Raw genomic sequence first — 20,251 nt, 5'->3', positions numbered from 1 at the left:
GTCTACCTATGCCCTTGTTAAAATGCTGAGTTTATGTCCTGTTAATTATGTTGGTATGATATGGGGGGCGTGTCATACTATGTACCCATTGGCCGCCCCTGTGACTCAATACCTGGCTGCTGACGGGTTGTTATGGCAATCGCGTCTGTTGAAAACCTTGTGCCTGACATCACGGTGCTTCGTTGAGTGAGGGGGGGGGGGGGGGGGGTTTAACCCCTTCCCGACATTTAAAGTAAATATAACATCATGGAAGGGAACGACTTCCCGACCAATAAAGTATATATATGGCATGGCAATCGCCCGACGCACAGGAGCTGTGTGCAGGCAGTTGCAGCAGGATGTTAAGCTTGCGTGACAGCTGACCCTTGGATCCCACTGCCAGGATCAGTTCCCGTACCACTCCCAGCAGTTTAACCCCCTAAATGCTGCGATTTGATATCACACGAGGAGCAGCTTAAAAAATAAATAAAACCAATTGTTCATGTGCTGTTTTGTCCATTCTGCCTCCCAAAGATTGCATTCAGGCTCAGCTCACATTTATACTGAGCTCTAAGCTGAGCGCGTACACCAAGGTTTCTGTGTAAATCTCAAGCCCCCAGAAGAAGCTGGATGCGAAATGTGCGTTGGGGTGAGGAGGGACGTTGTGGTCTTTGTGTGGCAGCCATCCCCTTTACCATCACTTCTGGTAATATTTATTATTCATTTTTTATATGATTGCATGCTTTGTTAACTTTCATTGAGACATATAGCATATGTATGAGGCTTGCCTACAAATCTTGATTAATTATTGAATATTGAGATAATTGTCCATGATATGGGTTCTTAACACTATATACCATATACACTGCTCAAAAAAATAAAGGGAACACTTAAACAACAGAATATAGCTCCAAGTAAATCAAACTTCTGTGAAGTCAAACTGTCCACTTAGGAAGCAACACTGACTGACGCTCAATTTCACATGTTGTTGTGCAAATGGAATAGACAACAGATAGAAATTATTGGCAATTATCAATACACCCTCAAAGGAGTGGTTCTGCAGGTGGGGACTACAGACCACATCTCAGTACCAATGCATTCTGGCTGATGTCTTGGCCACTTTTGAATGTTGGTTGTGCTTTCACACTCGTGGTAGCATGAGACGGACTCTACAACCCACACAAGTGGCTCAGGTAGTGCAGCTCATCCAGGATGGCATATCAATGCAAGCTGTGGCAAGAAGGTTTGCTGTGTCTTGTCAGTGTAGACAGGCCAGTACACCAGGAGACATAGAGGAAGGCCGTAGGAGGGCAACAACCCAGCAGCAGGACCGCTTCCTCAGCCTTTGTGCAAGGAGGAACAGGAGGAGCACTGCCAGAGCCCTGCAAAATTATCTCCAGCTGGCCACAAATGTGCATGTGTCTGCACAAACAATTAGAAACTGACTCCATGAGGATAGTCTGAGTGCCCGACGTCCACAGATGGGGGTTGTGCTCACAGCCCAACACCGTGCAGGACGCTTGGCATTTGCCACATAACACCAGAATTGGCAAATTCCCCACTGGCGCCCTGTGCTCTTCACAGATGAAAGCAGGTTCACACTGAGCACATGTGACAGACGTGGCAGAGTCTGGAGATGCCGTGGAGAGCGATCTGCTGCCTGCAACATCTTTCAGCATGACCGGTTTGACAGTGGTTCAGTAATGGTGTGGGGTGGCATTTCTTTGGAGGGCCGCACGGTGATGGGCTGTGAGCACAACCCCTATCTGTGTACGTCTCCTTGAACAAAGGCTGAGGTAGCAGTACTGCTGCTGGGTTGTTGCCGTCCTACGGCCCCCTCCACGTCTCCTGGTGTACTGGCCTGTCTCCTGGTAGCGCCTCCAGCCTCTGGACACTACACTGACAGACACAGGAAACCTTCTTGCCACAGCTCGCATTGATGTGCCATCCTGGATGAGCTGCACTACCTGAGCCACTTGTGTGGGTTGCAGAGTCCTTCTCATGCTACCACGAGTGTGAAAGCACAACCAACATTCAAAAGTGACGAGAACATCAGCCAGAAAGCATTGGTACTGAGATATGGTCTGTGGTCCCCACTTGCAGAACCACTCCTTTATTGAGGGTGTCTTGATAATTGCCAATAATTTCCATCTGTTCCATCTGCACAACAGCATGTGAAATTGATTGTCAATTAGTATTGCTTCCTAAGTGGACAGTTCGATTTCACAGAAGTTTGATTTACTTGGAGTTATATTCTGTTTAAGTGTTCTCTTTATTTTTTGAGCAGTGTATTATAACCCAGTGTCCCCCATAGTTAGGGCACTCTTATACTCTATCAGCAATTTTTATGCAAGTCCGAATATGGTGACTATCGAAAGTTCAAAGTAAAGCTATCTAACAACATATTTTACAAACTTTATACTTACCATCTGTCCTATTGATTTATGCAAAGATTATTTTATTTCCATCATTAATTATATAGTGCATGATTTCCTATTCTTGCAAGAATTACAACATACCTTATTTTTTTTTACAGGACAAAATTATTTTGAGAGCGAATTTGCATAATTACAAAAGGTCTAAGAAGTATCTTATGAAGTCAGCTGTATTTGAGCATTTCACATTGACTCAAAATAAAAAACATTTTGTGTCAGTTTATGCGATCCAGATGAAAACAAATACTGTGATGCCAAAATCAGTGCATACTCAGGCAGTGGTAAAATGTTCCTTCAAGAGCTTTCAATCTAAAAAGACATTTACAACGCTACCACCCAGAAGTTTACAAAGCTGTGATTGAAAAAGATCACAGCAGCACCAAGAAACCAGAGTCCATCATTTCCCGCCAGGCTAAGGAGGAGGAAAGAGCATCTCAAACATCAGTTACAAGATATTTTGTAAGTGACAGTTACTGTAACAATGACACCAGATGTGTTTTAAAAGACAGCTCATCAAGCTTGTTGTGGAGCACAGTGTACCATTATCATTATTTGCACGACCAGCTTTTACAGCTCTTAATGGAGAAATGGCCTGCAAACTTGGTGTTTCTCTGGAAAGAGAAAGTATTAGAAAATTAGTGGTTGAAGAAGCCCTTAACCAAAAGGAAGATTTTAAAAAGACTCTCAAGAGACGCTTTGTGTTTCTTAAAATGGATGCCTGCACACGTCACAGAGTGAACTATTTTGCCATCAACGTTCGATATGTTTGTGACAGCAAAAAAAAATGTTACTAAGACGCTGGAAGTAAAAGATACTAGAGCTCATTGCATCAGCCAGTTTCTCCAGACCTTAGTGGAAAAAGTTCTGCAAGATTATTAACTCAAAAAAGAACCGGTTCTTGCTATTGTAACTGATAATGCTTCAAACATAAGTACAATTAAACTGATGAATGAGAATAATGAAGGTGAACAGCAGCTAAAAGAACATTTCACATTCTGTATGTTGGAGATGGAAGGCCACAGTCCTGTTCCCATAAAGGAGGAACAATCATATATTACTACAGAAGAAGAGCAAAATGATTCTTTACAATTAGTGAGGAAATAGGCTATTGCTGCCATAACCTCTAAAATTGATTCCATCTTTAAGAGACGTGCTGGAAAAGGGGCAATTGTGGATCAAGCCACTCGGTGGGGCAGTACCTATTTAATGATTGAGCGATTGCTTGAGCTGAAACCCTTCCTTGTAGATGTGGCCAACCCGCAGATAACACTAAATGAAGGTCAATGGACATAGGTGGCTGAATTTAAGGGAATTGCTTCATCATCCATTTACAGTGACTAAAAAGTTACAAGCTGAGGGTTTAACTCCTTGTATTTTTTTTTAAAGGAGTGGAAGAACTTGTTGTTTTGCCTCTCCCAAAGAGGCGGTTTAATGGCATTGCTGCTTCAATGAAACGGAGAGAGACACTGCTATTAGAAAATGAAATTCTTCTGGCAGCTGTATATGTGGGCCCGAGTCATCGTATATTGCTGGATGATCAACAGCTTAGTAAAAGAAAAGAAGCTCAGATTGACCTAGCAGTTAGGATGAGTGGGCTACAGGACGGCCAAGAGCAAGCGGACTCGGGTCATGCCAGTGCTGCTGCTGCCGTTTCTTCATCCTCATCAGATGAGTTTGATTTCGAAAAGTATTTGGATGAAATTGAAGCAGGCAAAGCATTTCCGCAGGGAAAAAAGATTTCACTCCCATAGAAAACAGATGGACCATATTTCAGCAAAATTTTTCAATTGCTCTCAAAGAAGTAGAAGAGTTCAATCGTTCATCAAAACTGACTGTGCACAAGGCAATTCCTTTATACCCTGAAATTGTTAGAGATGTTGCCCATGTGGTTACGGCTTTGCCACCAACCTAAATTAGTGTAGAGAGGTTGTTCTCTAGCCTTAAAATAATTAGGTCATATTTGAGGTCATCTATGAGGTCATCTATGAAGGAGGATCTGATGGAGGCGATGCTATTTCTCAGAACAAATTCATAGATTATATAAATGTTATTCAATACTTCTTTTGTTGGAAACTGTTTTTTCCACTTACTGCATAGTGTGTAATAAATTGTAAATATGCAAAGTTTTTTTGTTCTAAACTTGTATTCCAATAAATATATCTTATGTTTAATCTAAATGGCAAGATTATTGTATCATAATAATGATTAAAAGCCTGATTTTACCATTTTATTACAGTTAATTTATCACTTAAAATTAAACATGAGCCATGTATGAGGAAGTCTGAATTGGATGTTTGGCTTATTCGACTCCACAGCCCTGCTGTGGACGCAGTCTGACCTATGATCCGGTGGTGTCATGGTGTTTAGGCGTGCATAAAAGTGCAGTAGGCCACAGTTTTGTTCATTTCTGAAAAGGACACTGCCGACCAGAGGCCAGATGGAGACTAGAGTAAAGGCCCCGTCACACAGCGAGATCGCTGATTTTGTGACGCCACAGCGATCTCGCCAGCGAAATCGCTGTGTGTGACATGTATCAGCGACCGGCCCCCCTGACGGGTATCGCTGATCGCGCTAGAACGTCCTGGGCCGTTTTTTGATCGTTGGTCTCCCGCTGGCCAGCGTGCATCGCTGCGTGTGACAGCGAGAGACCCAACGATCAGCGACGCTGGGAGCTGGTTTCCAATGTAAACAGCAGGTATCTAAGAGCCGTGCGACTATTAGTTACCCGCTGTTTACATTGGAAACCAGCTTGCTCGCTGGTCCTGATCACTGGTGGGTCTGTCTGTGACAGCTCACCAGTGATCAGCTATCTATGTCCCAGCGATCCCATCCACGTCGGATCGTTGGTGGGATCGCTGGGGCATTGATGCGTGTAACGGGGCCTTAACTCTGCGGCCTCATTATAATGAATTGATCTCTCAGGGGTTTCATCTGAATCACGTCATTCAGAAATTTAGGCTACATTCACACACAGCGTTTTTCCTGCGTTTTTTGACTACGTTTTTCAGTTGCAAAAGCAGATCAGCTTTTTAAAAAACTGCTTCACCTGAAAGGTTTTTGAGCTCATAGATAATGTTTTCAATAGCAAAAGCAGATTAGAAATCTGCTCGCTCTATCTATATATCCATTTATCCATATCTGTCTATCCATATCATATCTGTACCAAAAAGAATGAAAGCCGGACATCACACAGACTAACACTCCCTTTTTTTTAGCACCAGTCAGGTACACCTCATAGCTGCCCAAAAGGACGCCCAGGACAGGCATTGCTTGTCTTCAGTAACACATCAACATCAATTGATAGTTGGAATAAATAGACTGCATTCACCACCACATCTTCTTAAGGTGCAGGCTTTATTTTCAAGTGTAGGGGTGTGCAGTATGAGGTTCTGCAGCAGCTGAGGTGTGCAGTATGCAATTCTGCAGAACAGTATGAGGTTCTCCCCCCCCAGGTTTGATCCTGGCTACGCCCATAGTGTGAATGTAGCCTGAGGATCTAGGCTTTATCTTAGCCGAGATAAGTCATAGTGTGTGTATGTATATATATATATATATATATATATATATATATATATATATATATATATATATATATATATATATATATATATATATATATATATATTAGTACAGACCAAAAGTTTGGACACACCTTCTCAAGCAAAGCGTTTTCTTTATTTTCATGACTATGAAAATTGTAGATTTACTCTGAAGGCATCAAAACTATGAATTAACACGGAATTATATAATTAACAAAAAAGTGTGAAACAACTGAAAATTCTGTGTGTCTTTATATTCTAGGTTCTTCAAAGTAGCCACCTTTTGCTTTGATTACTGCTTTGCACACTCTTGGCATTCTCTTGATGAGCTTCAAGAGGTAGTCACCGGAAATGGTTTTCACTTCACAGGTGTGCCCTGTCAGGTTTAATAAGTGGGATTTCTTGCCTTATGAATGAGGTTGGGACCTTCAGTTGTGTTGTGCAGAAGTCTGGTGGATACACAGGTGATAGTCCTACTGAATAGACTGTTAGAATTTGTATTATGGCAAGAAAAAAAGCAGCTGAGTAAAGAAAAACGAGTGGCCATCATTACTTTAAGAAATGAAGGTCAGTCAGTCCGAAAAATTGGGAAAACTTTGAAAGTGTCCCCAAGTGCAGTGGCAAAAACCATCAAGCGCTACAAAGAAACTGGCTCACATGAGGACTGCCCCAGGAAAGGAAGACCAAGAGTCACCTCTGCTGCGGAGGATAAGTTCATCTGAGTCACCAGCCTCAGAAATCACAGGTTAACAGCAGCTCAGGTTAGAGACCAGGTCAATGCCACACAGAGTTCTAGCAGCAGACACATCTCTACAACAACTGTTAAGAGGAGACTTTGTGCAGCAGGCCTTCATGGTAAAATAGCTGCTAGGAAACCACTGCAAGGACAGGCAACAAGCAGAAGAGACTTGTTTGGGCTAAAGAACACAAGGAATGGACATTAGACCTGTGGAAATCTGTGCTTTGGTCTGATGAGTCCACATTTGAGATCTTTGGTTCCAACCACCATGTCTTTGTGCGACGCAGAAAAGGTGAACGGATGGACTCTACGTGCCTGTTTCCCACCGTGAAGCATGGAAGGGGAGGTGTGATGGTGTGGGGGTGCTTTGCTGGTGACACTGTTGGGGATTTATTCAAAATTGCAGGCATACTGAACCAGCATGGCTACCACAGCATCTTGCAGCGGCATGCTATTCCATCCGGTTTGTGTTCAGTTGGACCATCATTTATTTTTCAACAGGACAATGACCTCAAACACACCTCCAGGCTGTGTAAGAGCTATTTGACCAAGAAGGAGAGTGGTGTGGTGCTACGCCAGATGACCTGGCCTCCACAGTCACCAGACCTGAACCCAATCGAGATGGTTTGGGGTGAGCTGGACCGCAGTGTGAAGGCAAAAGGGCCAACAAGTGCTAAGGATCTCTGGGAACTCCTTCAAGACTGTTGGAAGACCATTTCCAGTGACTACCTCTTGAAGCTCATCAAGAGAATGCCAAGAGTGTGCAAAGCGGTAATTAAAGCAAAAGGTGGCTACTTTGAAGAACCTAGAATATAAGACATATTTTCAGTTGTTTCACACTTTTTTTTAATTATATAATTCCACATGTGTTAATTCATTGCTTTGATGCATTCAGAGTGAATCTACAATTTTCATAGTCATGAAAATTAAAGAAAACTCTATGAATGAGAAGGTGTGTCCAAACTTTGGTCTGTACTATATATATGTAATCGATATTACATAGTGTATTACATATTTACAATTTATTACAGTTTTTTGTGTTCTAAAGTTGTATTCCCATAAATGGATATTATGTTCTATCTAAATATCTTGATTATTGGATCATAGAAATGATTAAATGTCTGATGTTCACATTGTACTACAATACATTTTTCACTTAAATATAAGCAATATATGTGGGAGTCTGAGTTGGAGTCGCAGGTTTGGCTTACCGACTCCACAGCCCTGAGTGTAAAGCATGGGATAAACGTGATCCAAAATGTTATGTAAAATATTCCCAATAAAAGCTTCAACTCAATCCACAAAAAAAAGCAAGTCCTCACTCAGGTCCGTCATCTGTTCAATATAGTGGGCTTCCCCGTTACCGGTAGCACAAAGACTCTGGACAAGCACTGTCTTCACATACCCCAAAAGAAATTAAGCAAATTCTGCAATTCCAAATGTTCCCTCCCTTCTGAGCCCCAGTGAGCCTAATCCACATTTAGCGTCCACATGTTTGGCACCTTGAGAAAGAGGCGAAACGCGCGTCAGTGGCGGCGCTGCTTAATGTCCTGGTGGAGTTCAATATGGGTAAGCACTATTGCATGGGATAGTGGGAGTTTTTTCAGGATGCGCACCTGTTATGATCTCTTTACACTTTGTAATCCCTAGTATATGGCCCATATCCATCATAAGCACTTAGCACTTTATATTGGCATCTGTAGGACTAAAGCAGCGGATATTATCTGATCCTTCACTTTGTCATATATGTATGTAATTTGTCAGTACTACTATATGTTTAATAAATTTTGATATTTTTTCATGATATTGGACTCGTACTCCATTTTTCTCTGTGTAATATGTTATGCTGGAGTGTCCACTTTCTATTCCCATTGAGTCGACACTACAAAGTGGGTGACTCTATTGGGATATATATCAATTGGTTCCATATGGTGTTGTTTTATATGTTTGGCATTTCTGTAGCGACGAGTCTGCCTAATTTACAGGTGCATATCTCCAGAAGCACGGCCTGGGTGCAATGTACTGGTCACTACCGCGTACTGGGCATTACAATAGCAGATTTGCAATTTTTACTCGGCAATATCCACTGCTATTTCTTTCTGGAAAACACCCATGGAGTCAAATCATCACTACACCTGTAGATAAATTCACAGAGAGGTAAAATTTCCAAAATGGTGTCCCTTGAGGGGGGGATTCTGCTCTTCTAGCACTTGGGCTCTGTATATTGAGTCTGCAAACCATTCTAGGCAAATCTGTGCTCCAGGAGGTGAATAGCGCTCTGTCCCTCAGGAGTCTCTCCATATGGGTAAGCAGTACTGTACGGGCACATATAGGGGGGTATTGCCAAGTTCAGCAGAAATTGTGCATCAAGTTTTGGTGCCATTTTTTTTTTTACTCATTTCACCTTATGAAAATGTAAAATCTGTGGCTGAAACAGAATAAACAAATAGTTTAAATTTTCCTGTCAGTATGATCACTGCACCCCTAGATGAATTGAGAGGTTTAGTTTGTAGAATGGGGTCAATTATGAGGGGGAGGATTGGCTTTCTGGCACCTCAGTTGCTTGGTTCAATGTGACATGGAACCCTCAAACCAATCTGAACTGCAATATGATTCTTCCCTTGTGAGCTTTGCACTGTGTCTAAAAAGTTGTTTTTGACCACATATGGAGTATCTGTACTAAGGAGAAATTGCACAACAAATTTTGGGGTTCATGTCCTCCCTCTATCCTTGTGAAAATAAAAAAAAAAAAATTGGAGCTAAAACCTTTTTGTGGGAATTTTTTTCTTTTTTTTTTCCACGGCTCTACATTATAAACTTCTGTGACGCACCTGGGGGTTCAAGATGCTCACCACACATCTAGATACATTCCTTGAGGAGTCTAGTTTTCAAAATGAGGTCAGTAGTCAGGGGTTTCCACTGTTTAGGCACATCAGGGGCTATCCAAACTAGAGTTGAGCGTGCCCAACACACAGGCTCTCCTGTGACACAGCCGCGACACATGCAGCTGCGGCACCGAACAGCGGATTAGCCGGCGAGCTCCATGTACCTGGGTTCCCTCTGCAGCTTATTCGGGAAACGCTATAGCGTGCCGAATAAGCAGGGACCCGAACAAATTCGCTCAACTCTAGTCCAAACGCGATATGGTGCCCCCTCTCGATTGCAGTCAATTTTGTGTTCAAAAAGTCAAGCTGTGCGCCTTCCCTTTTGAGCCCAAACAGTAGTCGTCCCCCCCCCCCCCCCCGGCCATACTCAAAGAGAAATTGCTCAACAGGTTTTGGGGTGAATTTTTTTCTCCTCTTAACATTTGTGAATAGAAAAACTGTGGGGCTAAAGTAAGTTTTTTTTGTGTAAAAGTAAAATGTTCATTTTTTCCTTCTGCGTTGCATTAATTTCTGAGAGGTACCTGAAGGCTTGATAAAATTTTTGAATGTGGTTTTGAGCACCTTAGGCTACTTTCACACATCAGGTTTTCGGCGTCAGGCGCGATCCGGCGTCGTGCCGGAACGCCGGATCCGGCAAATGTTTAGTAAAACCGGATGTGACGGATCCGGTTTTCTGCCGGATCCGTCTTTTTCTTGACAGACAAAACCGGATCCGTCTCATCCGGTTCATCCGTTTTTCTATCCGTTTTTCGACGGATTACGCCGGATCCGGTTTTTAAAATTGACCCTTGTGGCCTTCCGAACGGGATTGGCTACTGGAAAACTATATATAGCATGTTCCTACAGCCCTTCTTTGACAGGTTGTAGAGGAGAAAGTGCAGGTTGGAGAGAAGAGCAAGTTACTGGCGAAGATGGATGTTGTCATTGGAAATATTTTGAAGAATTTGGCGGATTTTATAGCGGAGGCGAATCGTTTGAGGGTGATCTGGAGAAGGAGAGAGCGAGACAGCAGCGCATCAGGCATCGTAGACGACGTTTGTGGATCCACCCCATCACAGCCAAGAGAATGACGCGTGGGGTCTATTCTACACTCTGCATGGACCTTCGACGAAACCCGGATAAATTTTTTGGATATGTTAGGATGAAAATGGAGAATTTTGATTACTTGGTGGAGCGCATTGCACACCTCATAAGAAAAGCGGACACCTATTGCCGCTTCTCTGTTTCACCCGCAGAGCGTCTGATGGTGACTTTAAGGTAAGCCACATTTATTGGATGTGATCGCATCAGAGCACACTTTCACTGCAATCTTGTTGGTGGTAGTTTGTATCTCCAAGTGTTATAGCTCAGTTTTGGTATGTAATGCTGTGATTTAAAACTAATTTATTGTTTAATTCCCCACAGATTTCTTGCAACTGGAGAATCCCTTTCGTCACTGCATTTCCAGTCCAGACTCGGGATTTCCACCATATCTGGAATTGTGAAGTACACATGCCGTGCACTGTGGGACTCCTTTTAGCTGAAGAGTTTTTACCAGAGCCCACAACAGAGAGGTGGATTGAAATTGCTGACAAGTTTCAACAGATATGTCAGTTTCCCAACTGCTTGGGCGCTGTGGACGGGAAACATATCCGCATTGTAAAGCCAGCTGGATCGGGATCAGAATATTTCAGTTACAAGAAATATTTTTCAATTGTCCTCATGGCCATCGCTGACGCGGAATACAAATTTATTGCGGTTGATATTGGGGCCTATGGCCGCTCCAATGACTCTCAAGTTTTCAAACTGTCTGCCACCTTCCAGTTCCCACCACCTAGACCGCTGCCGCAAACATCTGGTCCACCTATGCCATTTGTCTGTGTAGGGGATGAAGCCTTCCAGCTGTCAGAGCACCTTTTGAAACCGTACGGTAGCAGAGGATTGACAAGACCAAAACGCATTTTTAATTACCGCCTCACAAGAGCAAGAAGAATGGTTGAACGTACCTTTGGTATTCTGACAGCCAAATGGCGGGTCCTATTGACTGCGATCAACCTCAAGACAGAAACTGTGGACGAGGTGATCAAAGCGTGCGTGGTACTCCACAATTTTGTTATCTGCAAGGAACCCATTTCCATTGAGGACACCTCTGAAGAAACCACCTTGCAAGATTACCATGACATTACCACTAGAAGTTCTGTGACGGTTTCAGTAATGAGGGACAATTTTGCACTATACTTTGTCACCTCAAGGCAGAGTACACTGGCAGGATGACAGAGTGTGAAAGATTTGTGCCCTAACCAAACTTGTGTACCTTCTGTACCAACAGTATATACCTTTGCCAACCAAAGTTGGCTATCTTGTCATGGTCTCTATTTTTAGCTTTAGGCCACAGGTGTGTACCTGGTTGTGTTTTATGCAAAGTATTTCACCTTTTAACAAAAGTTGTGTACATTGTTAGGAAATCACCAACAATAAACACAACTTTTTAGGTGAAATACTTTGCTTCAAATACAACCAGGAACACAACTGTGGCAAAAAGCTAAAATTTACCCACAGTTATATACCTAGTTTTGAATACCATTTCACCTTTTAAATACCCTGTATTTAACCTTTTTCGCCGCAGAAAGAAATGACAGACAACCAGTGTAAAATAATTTAACTTTTATTGAAAAATGTTTTTTTTAGTAAACTTTTTTAAAATTTTAATAAACTTGTTTAATAAAGCTTTGAAACCATAAAACTGGTCATTTTTATTTAAATACACACATTATAAATCTGTGTAGTTTGTGGTGGAAATACTGCTGGAGGGGCTGCGGGACACTTCGACACTGGGAGTGTGGAGAGAGGACTGGGATCGTGGTGGGGAAGGAACAGTTAGAGGTGAAGGTGTGGAAAAAACTACAGAATGGGTGGACATGTGGGAAGCAGAAGAGGTGGTGGGTGGTGGAGTGGAGGGTCGGGCAGGGACTGTAGGAGCAGATGATGTTGATGGCAAGTTGTATGGGGAAGGAGTTTGGTACGGGGCAGGTTGCTGGAAGTGGGGAGATGTCTGGTACGGGGCAGGTTGCTGGAAGTGGGGAGATGTCTGGTACGGGGCAGGTTGCTGGAAGTGGGGAGATGTCTGGTACGGGGCAGGTTGCTGGAAGTGGGGAGATGTCTGGTACTGGGGAGGTTGCAGGTACTGGGGAGTTTGCTGGTACTGGGGAGTTTGCTGGTACTGGGGAGGTTGCTGGTGCTGGGGAGGTTGCTGGTGCTGGGGAGGTTGCTGGTGCTGGGGAGGTTGCTGGTGCTGGGGAGGTTGCTGGTGCTGGGGAGGTGGATGGTATGTAATAGGAGGGGGAGGATGGAAAGTGGCTGGAGGGGGTGTAGATGTAATAGGAGGGGGAGGATGGAAAGTGGCTGGAGGGGATGCAGGTGGAGGAACTACTGTGGTGGGAGGAGGAGGTTGGGAGGTAACTTGCTGGAGAGCAGCGTGGCATGAATGCATTACATGCATCTGCTGGGCAGGAGAGAGCGTTTCCATGCGCTCCACAACAGACCTGAAAAAGGTGTGGTTTGGCGAAGATCTTGCTTCTGAATGCATGGTTTGCAGAAGTGTCTTCACCTCCAGAATGCTGGAGTTGATCTGCTGATAGCCTGCGGAGATTTGCTCTGACAAGACTTTTAGACAGTTCTGTAAAGATGCATTCAGATGCAAGAACTCTGGCGCATAAGTCTTTTCCTGACCCCTCTGCCGCTGCCGCCCAGTACCCGCAGGTGTACTAGAGGTGGCAGGGGCAGAAGGGTGGGGTAAAGGGAAAGCGATCTCCTCACCAGCAGCTTCATGTAATGTAGGCGGCCACGATGCTCCTGTGCTGGTGGATGGGACAGATGGGTCGAATGTGTGGGAAGGCTGGGAAGGTGCAGATGTACCGGGGCGGTCGAAGTGTCCCTCGGTGCCGGTCTCCTCAGGGATCGCCTCAGAAGGGTCCAATCGTGCAGGCTCCCGAGTGCTGCTCACCGTGCTGTGGAATAAAGAGAAAAAAAAAAATTAAAATAGTGACATGGTATGGCCCTGGCTGAAAAAAAAAAGTTACATCTAAACATTTTCTTGTCACATGTGGTGTGTAATTTTTACCTTCTGGTGAGCATTGTCTCCCGAGGAACGACAGGGCTTGTGCTTAGTTGTACTTGCTCCTGCGTCCTCCAGATCCACTCGGGGCCCGCATCTCTTTATTGAACTCCTTCTTGAAACGATCCCTCACAGACCGCCACCGCTTCACAATTCTCTCCCCTGAAACGAGAAAGGACAAAGTGGTTAGTATACAACATCAGTGTTTCCCAAACTCCAGTCCTCATGGTCCCCAGGGGTCATGTTTTCAGGATTTCCAAAGTAAATAGAAATCCTGAACACATGATCCGTGGGGACCACAAGGACTGAGTTCGGGAAACACTGGTTTAAATCAAGCAACCGGTACTGTATATACTTACGCTCTTTAATCTGGGCCCGAGCTTCGAGGTCCTCCCAGCGGTCCACAAGGAGCGAACAGATTTCCTCCCAGAGTCGTCGGGTAACGATCAGGTCAGCGTGGCGGCGGTCAGCCATATTCCAGAGCGGCTCCCTTTCTCTGACGAGATCGATGAGGCGGTCCACATCAATCCCTCCATCCTCACCGTCAGAGTCGGGAGCACGCTGTGAAGGCTGTTAAAGAAAAAGACAAAAATAACATAATTAGCCTCCACAAAAGAAATGAAATAAAAAGTGCAAAAAAAACAAAGCAAAAATATTTATACTTACACGCTGGTGACCGCCGCGTTGCTGTCGCCGACGACCCTGGGGAGGCACTGCGAGGACCTCTTGGCCGAGCACCAGATTGGGAAGACTAGAGAAGAAAACAAAAAATGTTATGTCTTTGGATGTAGGCATTTTTTTGCTGTGTGTGCTCTGCAGAACATTGTTTTCTATGTGTTGTGTGTAGTGTGATGTTGTGTTTCTGCGTTTGATGCAAAAAACTTACCAATTGTGAGCCCACTCCAAGTGTCTGTCCACCCCTTCCTTCTTCTTCTGGGAGCTCCTCTTCATCTTGTGATTCCTGTTTTGAAATAAAAGGCAATGAATACACATATATTACAGAGATGATGGATTTTGGAAATAAAAACTTACCGTCAAACGCTGACGATGCGAGGGAGGGCTCCCAGAAGATGTGCTGTCTTCCTCATGGCCAGACTCCATGGCTGTGGGTGGTGTTTCTGCTGCTGCCATTGCTTCTGCTGCTGCTGCTGCATCTATTGGGCGGCTGTTGAATAAAGAGAAACAAAGGGCCAATGAATATCTTGATATTCCATATCCCTAGTTTGGAGGAATGGGGGATTTGATAATTACCGTCTCTCATCTGCTGCTGGACTCCCCTCCCGTTGTTCAGCATGCTGCTCCATTTGGGGTGGTGCTGATGGTGCTGCTGCTGCAGATGTCTGCTGCCTTCTCCTGCTCCTGGTTCTTGGCTTGGGTGGCATGTTGGGTGTGGCTGAGGGTCCCATTGTCTTGCTTTTATATATGTCCTGTGGGCAGAGCTACTGAGCATGCTCAGACCAAAGAAACCGGATCCGGCTGTCGCCGGATCAGGCGCATTGCGGCGCTCATAGGCTTTCATTGTATGAAAAAGCCAGACACGCCGGATCCGGCGTGTCCGGCTTTTTCGCCGGAGACAAAAAACGTTACAGTAGTCGTTTTTTCCAGACGCCGGATCGCGTCACATTGCCGGATCCGGCGAAAATCTGATGAAACGCATGGCCATCCGACTCGATCCGGCTCTAATGCAAGTCAATGGGGGGGAAACCGGATCCGGCATTGCATTTCGCCGGATCCGGTTTTAGTCAAAAGCGCCGGATCGCGCCTGACGCCGAAAACCTGATGTGTGAAAGAGGCCTTAAAGGGTGTGCAGTGCTTAGAAAATACCCAAGTTGACACCATTCTGTCCTATAGGCACCCCAAAGTCACTTCTAATGTTGTAGTTCCTGAAAAATATGGCTTTGTAAATTTTGTTGGAAAAATTAGAATGGTTAAGTTAATCAGCGATTTCTAACTAACAAAAAAAACTTGTTTATTTATTTATATAACACCATTGATTCCATAGTGCTGTATATGTTTTAAAAATTGATGCAGATGGGAAATGTTTATAAAATATACTGTTCAGCATGACTGACTGGTTATGGACATAAAAATTTGAAGTTTGAGAATTTCTAAATTTTCTCCAAACTTACGACATTTTCAGAGAGAGAGATAGATAGATATATATATATATATATATATATATATATACATATATATATATATATATATATATATATATATATATATATATATATATATATAATTTTTTTTTTTTTTTTTTAAATGTAGTTTATATCCATTACATTTTACCACTATCATGAAGTATAATATGTCAAACAAATTTATCTTTGTAAAGAGAAAAGAATTCAAGTTTCAAAATAAAATGCAGTAAGAAGGGTATATGTCAAAGCTATCCCAAAATGGTATCTGTGGGGAAAAAAAACAAAACAAAAACCCTCCTACACCTCCATCGACTTGAAAATGAGACAGTTACAGGTCTCTGGTGATAATGGCGACACAAACCAAATTTTAAAATTTATTTTACAAATTTCTGATTTTTCTAAATTATAATTACGGGGTCTCTGTAATCATACTGACCCGGACATTCATGATGCCAGGTCATTTTAGCCACAAGACATACGTCGTACGAGAAACTGTTTCCCAGTTTCCCGAAAGCAGTATCAGGATTGTGGGGGGGTTTTCTCATTGTGGTTTTTATTATTTTTTTTTTATTTATTTCACTGCACTTGAAATTTTTATCTGGCAAAATAATTGGCATATTTCAAGATTACAGATCATCCCATAAAAAAAACTATGGAAAATTAAAAAAAAAAAAAAAAGTTATGGCCCTTGGAAAAAGCGTACAAGACTAGTTAATTCTGAACAATCTGATAACAATTATTTTTAGTTTATTTTGTGATTATATATAATGACTTTTGTAAACTTGCCAGAAGGAGACTCTGGTCTTTGAAAGGCTGCAAACATATTTCTAGCCAATAAAGGGATCACTCTTAGGCTGTGTGCACACGTTCGCATCTGTAAGTGTTTTTTCTCTGCAAAAACACTTAAATGCATACATTAAGCATACCATTATTAGAATGAATTCCGCAATTTTTGTGCACATGATGCGTTTTTTTTTCCGCAAAAAAAAGCATCGCGGAAATAAACGCAGCATGTTCATTAATTTTGCGGAAAAATCCGCATTTTCAACTATACTCAATGACAATGTGGATGCTCCGGAAAAAAACGCGAAAAATAAAAATGCGGGTTTCCTGGGAAGGAGTCAGGTTTTGCTCAGGAAAATTCTGCTTACGTGTGCACATAGCCTTAGAATAGTTTTGTCATTTTTGGGCATAAAAGTATTTATATTAATATACCGTATATACTCGTGTATAAGCCGAGATTTTTGACCATTTTTTGGGGCTGAAAGTCCCCCTCTTGGCTTATACACGAGTCATATACCTGGGGGGGTCGGCGGTGGTGTCACAGATCATACTTAACCCCCCTGGCGCGGTCTCTGCTGCCCCCCCACTTCACCACGGTCTCCCTTCCTGCCTTCAGCGGTCACATGGTACCGCTCATTACACTCATGAATATGCTTATATTCATGAGTGTAATGAGCGGTACCACGTGACCGCTGAAGGCAGGAAGGTAGACCGTGGAGAAGCGGGGCTGCAGAGATCGCGTCAGGAGGGGGCAAGTATAGCGATATTCACCTGTCCGGGGTCCATCGCTGCTCACCGCTGTCTGTTGACATTTAGGCAGCAGGGGGCGCGGTGACGTGGTTAGTGCGTGCCGTGCACTCTGCTTGCTGAACATTCACTGACACCGGAAGGGTAGACAGCGGTGAGTAGCAATGGACCCGGGACAGGTGAATATCTCAGGTGCTGGGTCCTGAACAGGAGAGATAAATATTTTTTTTTTTTTTAGCAGCAGCATATGGGGGCATAATATATGGAGCATCTTATGGGGGACGCATATGGGGGCATAATCTATGGGGCAGCATATGGGGGCATAATCTATGGGGCAGCATATGGGGGCATAATCTATGGGGCAGCATATGGGGGCATAATCTATGGGGCAGCATATGGGGGCATAATCTATGGGGCAGCATATGGGGGCATAATCTATGGGGCAGCATATGGGGGCATAATCTATGGGGCAGCATATGGGGGCATAATCTATGGGGCAGCATATGTGGGCATAATCTATGGGGCAGCAAATGGGGTCATAGTCTATGGAGCAGCATATGGGGGCATAGTCTGTGGGGCAGCATATGGGGGCATAGTCTATGGGGCAGCATATGGGGGGCATAGTATATGGGAGCATTTTATAAGGGCATAATCTATGGAGCATTATATGAGGGCATAATCTATGGAGCATCTTATTGGGGCATAATCTATAGCGCATCTTATGGGGCCATAACCTATATGGGGCACATTATTCTATGGAACATCTTATGGGGGCATTATTAACCTTTTGTGCAGCATTATATGGGTTGTATTTTGTATGGAGCATCTTATGGGGCCCATCATGAACTGTATGGAGCATTATATGGGGCTCCTGATTCAATATGGATATTCAAAAACATTTAACCTACTGATGTCTCAATTAATTTTACTTTCATTGGTATCTATTTTTATTTATGAAATTTACCAGTAGCTGCAGCATTTTCCACCCTAGGCTTATACGCGAGTCAATAAGTTTTCCCAGTATTTTGTGGCAAAATTAGGGGGGTCGGCTTAATCACGGGTCGGCTTATGCACGAGTATATACGGTAAGTCTCATTTGTATAAATTGCAATGATTTGATTTTTGTGTTAGGTCTTGAAGTATACTCACACAGCTTCATTTAGACATCAGTGCAGCCGCCGAGTTTTCCCGGGCGAAGCCACTTCAGCTCCATACCGATATTTATTTTCTTGAGGTGGCTTCTCCAGAGGTTTTGCTGTCGTTCTTGCGGCAGCTTTCACTCTGTACTGCTAAGTATGAGCGTGTCCGGACCCTGAAGCAGTTAAGTGATATATGGCTGAAAACGTGCACAGCCTTGTCGTTTGACGTTGCCGTGCACAGCCTTGTCGTTTGACGTTGCCGTGCGCAGCCTTGTCGTTTGACGTTGCCGTGCGCAGCCTTGTCGTTTGACGTTGCCGTGCGCAGCCTTGTCGTTTGACGTTGCCGTGCGCAGCCTTGTCGTTTGACGTTGCCGTGCGCAGCCTCGTCGTTTGACGTTGCCGTGCGCAGCCTCGTCGATTGACGTTGCCGTGCGCAGCCTCGTCGATTGACGTTGCCGTGCGCAGCCTGCGCAGCCTCGTCGTTTGACGTTGCCGTGCGCAGCCTCGTCGTTTGACGTTGCCGTGCGCAGCCTCGTCGTTTGACGTTGCCGTGCGCAGCAATCTTCAAGTAGAAGCGTGCTGGCACTGCCTTAGAGAAAGTGTAAAGTGCAGGGAGGTCAGTCGGTCACTGATCATGGCTCAGAAAGTGTGAGATTCACACGAAGCATCCGTAATTCCTGGTAGAGATCTACAAATAGCTCCAATATCTATACATCAGGGGCATGCCCCTTACACTTATCTTGGTTTTGGAATAGCTGTGCTCCATGTTCATTTTTGGGGGAACCTTTTGCAGCACTTTCTCTTGCGGATTCCTGTTGAAGCCCCCACTAGAAAGACCCCGTGCACACCCATCATGTTGCTGACAGCCTGGTGAATTGAGGACATATGTATGACCATTCTAGTTGTTCAGGATTTTTGGTTAGAATGAAGAATCCTGAATTTTCTCTTGATGTCTTTTCTTTTTCAGTGCGACTTAGTGCTTGATGCAGCTCATAGGAAAAATAAAGACTTTACAGGGGGGCCAAAGCGTGAAGACATTGTGGACAGTATCTTATTCAAGGCTTCCGATTTTGTCATGGTGCAATTTAAAGACATGGATGTGAATTATGCAAAAAGAGGTATGCAACATATTTAAACCAGTAAGACTTGGATTTTCTTTTCTCTTAACCCCTTCTGGATGAGGCATGCATTTACATCCTTTGTCATGTGTGGGTGTATAGGTCGGGCTCAGTAGCTGAACTTGCTCCATTTGCAGTGGGTGCTGGCTGTTTTTATATTGCAGCATCTGTGACTAGTGATATCTGATCAGTGCGGTTTAACTACTTAGATGCCACTGTCATTCTCTGCAGCAGTGTTTTAGGGCCCCGTTACACGCTTCAATGTCCCAGCAATCCCACCAACGATCCGACGTGGATGAGATCGCTGTCACATAGGCAGACTCACCAGCGATCAGGACCAGCGAGCACTCTGATATCCCGGGTGAACAGCGGGTATCTAAGCGCCGCGCGGCTCTTAGTTACCCGCTGTTTACCCTGGATACCCGATCAGGACCAGTGAGCACGCTGGTACCCAGGGGTAAACAGCGGGTAACTAAGTGCCACACGGTGCTTAGTTACCCGCTGTTTTCCCTGGATACCAGCTCCCAGCGTCTGCTGTATGGCGCTCGGAGCTTGCTGATCGTTGGTTTCTCGCTGTCACACGCAGCGATGTGTGCTGCCCAGCGGGAGACCAATGATAAGATTTATGGCCCAGACCATTAGGAAACGATTAA

At 44.0% G+C, this 20,251-nt stretch overlaps 1 protein-coding gene across 12 annotated transcripts in view; it reads left to right on the top strand.

Annotated features, from left to right (window-relative positions):
* ATXN2 (ataxin 2) overlaps positions 1-20,251 on the top strand; it is a 182,842-nt gene that overhangs the window by 68,785 nt on the left and 93,806 nt on the right. For all 12 annotated transcript variants that reach the window (XM_073564973.1, XM_073564778.1, XM_073564585.1 and 9 more), the window contains one exon: positions 19,448-19,598. In XM_073564973.1, coding sequence (XP_073421074.1) covers positions 19,448-19,598 — 151 coding nt within the window. The remainder of the gene's footprint in view (positions 1-19,447; positions 19,599-20,251) is intronic.

This window comes from Dendrobates tinctorius, unplaced genomic scaffold (genome assembly GCF_039654945.1).
Source record: "Dendrobates tinctorius isolate UK_male_01 unplaced genomic scaffold, ASM3965494v1 ptg000003l, whole genome shotgun sequence".
NCBI lineage: Eukaryota > Metazoa > Chordata > Amphibia > Anura > Dendrobatidae > Dendrobates > Dendrobates tinctorius.
The sequence above is the reverse complement of the archived record's forward strand: the minus strand, read 5'-3'. Positions and strand labels throughout refer to the sequence as shown.